We start from the raw sequence: 4,982 nt of genomic DNA on the forward strand, positions 1-4,982 counted from the left end.
AATCTTTGGGCCAGATCCACAAATAGCGGGCGTAACTTAACTTTTCCCATTTAAGTTACACTGCCGCAAATTGTCCAAGTTAGTGCCCGATCCACAAAGCACTTACCTAGAAATTTGCAGCTGTGTAACTTAAATCTGTCCGGCGCAAGGCGTTCCCCATCTAATGGGGCGAGTCCCATTTAAATTAGGCGAGCTCCCGCGCCGAACGTACTGCGCATGCTCCCGATGCGATTTTCCCGACGTGCTTTGAGCGGATTAACGGTGCGCCGAGTTTTGAGAATCGCAACGGGTGTAAAAGAAAAAAAAAGGCGGGATTTTTTTTTTTTTTTTTAAATTTGACAGCGATGCGGGAAAGAAGGGTCTACTTTTACATGGTGTACATGGTTTACACTTTGTAAAAGCAGCCCTAATTTTGCGACGGCAAACTAACACTTACGGAAAAAAAACGAAGGGAAAAAGCTTTGTGGATCTCCGTAAGTGCTAATTTGCATACCCGACGCGGAATTTCAACGAGAAATGCCCCCAGCGGCGGCCGAGGTACTGCATCCTAAGATCCGACAGTGTAAAAGTATTACACCTGCCGGATCTTAGGAATATCTATGCGTAACTGATTCTGTGAATCAGCCGCATAGATAGAAACAGGGATACGACGGCGTATCAGTAGATACGCCTGCGTATCCCTTTTGTGGATCTGGCCCTTTGTTAGGTTTTACTGTTTTCTGGGATTCTATTAAAATGGCCATACACTTTACATTCATGTGAACATTTGTACGAAAATATGTCTGAAAATTCTCAGTACATTTCACAACTTGATTAATGTTGTTTAAAAGTATTTCAAAATTCAACTTGCTTTTAACATTGGATTTTGGAATAAATGGAATTCACCGAATGAAAACCATATAGGTTGTTAGAAATATATTAGTTGGAGAACAATTTTTTATCCTGCTCAGTCGATCTTTATCATCACTTAAGTCAAAAATGAACATTGATTTGACCACTAATGATTAGTGTATCAAACACAGTTCTTAAAGTGCTCACTTCAATCAACCATGTGCAAGCATACAAGCAAAAAAATTATTTTTATTTTTTGCAAATGATTGGGTATTGTCTGAAAATGTAATTGTTTATGATATTCACTAAGCTAAAAGAAAATATTCTTGCAAAGTGAAAATTAATGCTCAATTCCATTTGGAAATCAGGGTCAGTGTGTGTAGACACCTGAGATGTTAAGAAAATATATTACCTGTATTCTTGGTTCTGGAATTCCAGTAATATCTGCAATATGGCATCGAGTCACGAAGTCTGGGTATGGATTGAGATCAAACTGATTCTGGAGGAAGGCGGTCTGTTCTCTGTTGAAAATTGTCTTTTTTCTGGACTTAGTATTGCACAGGCTGGTCCCGGCATTGTGAATAGCTTCTGTGAGATTTTTTGTATCATCTGTCTCCAGTTCACACATCTTTCCTAGTGAGAAAATAAAGTGTAACTAAAACAACCCACAAAAAAAAATCTACAAAATAAAAACTGAAATGAAAAGTCAGCAAACATATAGCTTTTTTGGTGCTTTTGGTGGTAGAATCCTGAGGAAAAAAATGAATTTCAAGGGTTGGGGGACCACATATAAAGGTACATCCCCCGTATTTCAGTTATTTAATAGGATATTGTACTTGCAATGTGTATGCAGATCTGATATAAAAATAAAAATAAACAAAGAAATAGATAAATACAATGAGAATATATATATATATATATATATATATATATATATATATATATATATATATATATATATATATATATATATTAGGGCTGTGCAAATTAACTTTTAATTAATCGATTAATCTTTAATTTTTTTGATCGATCAAAATCTTTTTGATCGATTAAAATTCTTTTGATTGGTACTCACCTCTCTGCCGGCTTCTGGGCCTTCAGGGAGTTCCGTTGGAGATCCAGTAACATCACCGGCGGGGCTTGCCGTGTCCATCTGAAGGGCTCCTTTGCTGTGCCTACATATCTGCATGCCGGTGGCACCTTCCTATCTGCCACACGCAAGGGCTGTTACACTTCCCTCTATCAACCTGGGATTCTACAACCATCCACTGGGAGTTGTGATAGTTCCCTTCATGGGACATCTACATGCCGACGGACTGATGTTAACCTCTCCTCATCTGGATTCAGCAGTGGTATCATTGTACACATTTTTATACCAGTATCATACTTAGCTACATGTTTTTATGACTGCTTTTGGTACCGTTTGGTATTACTCGCACCATTTTTACAGTTTATGTAGCTACATCGATTTTATCTCCAGTGCAATATTTATTTTGTTACCTACTTGAAGACTATAAAAGTTTTAATGCTATTTCCATCGAGCACTGCCTTTGTGTGTTTTTGTATCCTGCTATCCATTTTTCCAGTGGTTGGTAGCTGCACTGGGAATCAGCCTGCAAGGAGATCAGCTAAAAGTAGTTGGATCTGTATGTGTGTTATAATTAATCGAAATTAGTCGATTAATCGATTAAAAAAAAACAACGATTAATCGAACAGAAACATTTTGATCAGTAACAGCCCAAATATATATATATATATATATATATATATATATATATATATATATATATATATATATATATATATATATATATATATAAAATAATGCAAATAAATCCCCCAAAAAAATGTAAATGTTTGCCCAGCCTAATTTCTTTTTCTTCATTTTAGACAAAAATGAAAATGTTTTATTTTTTCTATTATAGTTTTGGAAAGCTAGTTCCTGCTTTATGACTTCCTGTCTAATAAAACATTGTTAGCAGAGCAGGAAGTATAAACAAATCTCTCTAACTGAGACCCAGATAGAAACCAAAAGGGGTTCTAATTCTTCCCCACGCTATCCACAACTAGAAAAAAAAAACATGTTTTGGCTTGACATTTACTTTAAGGCTCCAATGACACTTATGCCGCGTACACACGATCAGTCCATCCGATGAGAACGGGCCGATGGACCGTTTTCATCGGTTAACCGATGAAGCTGACTGATGGTCCGTCGCTCCTACACACCATCGGTTAAAAAAACTATTGTGTCAGAACGCGGTGACGTAAAACACAACGACGTGCTGAAAAAACGAAGTTCAATGCTTCCAAGCATGCGTCGACTTGATGATTCTGAGCATGCGTGGATTTTTAACCGATGGTCGTGCCTACTAACGATCGTTTTTTTTCTATTGGTTAGGAATCCATCTGTTAAATTTAAAACAAGTTGGCTTTTTTTTAACTGATGGTTAAATAACCGATGACGCCCACACACGATCGGTTTTAAACCAATGAAAACGGTCCATCAGACCATTCTCATCGGTTTAACCGATAGTGTGTACGCGGCATTAGGCATTGTTGGCGAAATTAAATGCTACACACAAAATGTTTCATGAAATCTGAGCGACTATAATTAAAATCCTAAACTTCACACACATTTTTCATGGCTTATATTGTTGAAATTATTGCATTATTGAATGAATTATACCTTTGGACTTCAAGAACTACAATTTCAGAAATGTAAATTAATATGTAATTGTGTCAGATTTATTCCCTATTTAAGCATAGAAATAGGAATATAATGGAAATATGAGGATTGAGAGGCAGAAAACAATGCTAATACTTACTTTTTAATACTTTGTGGTTTTGATTGCTACTGAGATTTTCTTGGCTGTTCATGCTTGGGGTAATTTTAGATATTTGTTCATTAAAACTTGGGTTGATGCTTTTGTCGTTACCTTGTTCTTGTTGGTAACCCAGATAGGAATAGAGTTCTAGCAGAGTCTGCACTAAAACATTTGAGACCTTATGTGGCCCTGAAATGTTCATGATGGAGAGAAGGTTCGGCAGCTCTCCATTGGGGCTAGATGGATAATTCAAATTCCTCAAGGGAGGAGACATTGTTGGGTAGTCTTCCTCAAGAGATAGGACAGTGTAGATTATGTGATCAAGTTCTGGGTCCATGTCTGATCACCACAGCTTCTCTTGGTGGAAATAAAGTACCAGACTACCCAAACTAACTTATATTGTCCCATATGTGTACTGGGGGACAGAGTGGCATCTGCTTTTGATCTGCCCATGAGGTATGAGTTTAAACAGTGCACTTTGATCTGCCAATGAGGTATGAGTGTAAACAGTGCGCTTTGATCTGCCCATGAGGTATGAGTGTAAACAGTGCACTTTGATCCTTTACAAACTCACACCCACCTCTCCTCTATAGTCTAGGTCTCAAAATATTGTATTTGATATGTAAATAGCTTGATATTCATTTGTTGGGGATTTGTTTATGTTTTGCATAGACCTGTTAGTTATGCAGAGACCTTTTATTAACAACCTGATTTTGATCTAAGCAAAAGTACAAACCACATAAAATTAATAATTTTTTTATCACCTGCAGAACAAAACTAATGTAATGTTAAAAAATGTTAAAAAGGTACATAAAATAAACTATACTCTTGTATATCACCTACAGAAGGAAACGATGTTGATAGAAAAAAAAACAAAAAACACAAATAAATAAAAAGTATTTTTCTATATTATCTGAAGAACAAACTATTCTGATATTAAAGAATAAAGTACATAATGTGCATGTATGTTCTAATTTAAAAATCAAACATGCTCGGGACAAACTTAGTTCTTCTATGTTTCTATCGCAACAGAATTTTAAGATGCCTTTCCACAAATATGAATTTTTCCTTCATTCTTTAAGCGGAATGTATGGATATTTACAGCTATTTGAAATTTGTAAGCAGAACAGGAAGTGAGAGTAAATCTCTCTCATTGAGTCCCAGGTAGCAGACAAAAGCCAGGCAGGTCTTCTTATCCGTTCCCACTCTATCCAAAACCATAAAAAAAGTTTTGTCTTGGCATACACATTAGAGCCCCAATGCCACAGTTTTTATGTTTGGTGAAATTAAATATTGTACACAAAATGTTTCGTGAACTCTGAATGA

General features: G+C 36.2%; 1 protein-coding gene across 1 annotated transcript; it reads right to left on the reverse strand.

Annotated features, from left to right (window-relative positions):
• Positions 1 to 1,201: 1,201 nt before the first annotated feature.
• On the reverse strand, positions 1,202 to 3,993 carry LOC120930579 (homeobox protein siamois-like). Its single transcript, XM_040341754.1, has 2 exons — positions 3,657 to 3,993; positions 1,202 to 1,464 (listed from the first exon to the last, which is right to left on the reverse strand). The coding sequence occupies exons 1-2, from the start codon at positions 3,991 to 3,993 to the stop codon at positions 1,202 to 1,204; spliced, it is 600 nt and encodes a 199-aa protein (XP_040197688.1).
• Positions 3,994 to 4,982: the final 989 nt, after the last annotated feature.

Source organism: Rana temporaria, chromosome 3 (genome assembly GCF_905171775.1).
Source record: "Rana temporaria chromosome 3, aRanTem1.1, whole genome shotgun sequence".
Taxonomy (NCBI): domain Eukaryota; kingdom Metazoa; phylum Chordata; class Amphibia; order Anura; family Ranidae; genus Rana; species Rana temporaria.

What these genes read in the sequence shown, in the direction of transcription:
- LOC120930579 (XM_040341754.1), bottom strand. Translation starts at nt 3,993, where the DNA reads ATGGACCCAGAACTTGATCACATAATCTACACTGTCCTATCTCTTGAG. An exon ending in AAACCACAAAGTATTAAAAA is followed by an intron (nt 1,465 to 3,656) that starts GTAAGTATTAGC and finishes TTTTCTCACTAG; the next exon opens with GAAAGATGTGTGAACTGGAG.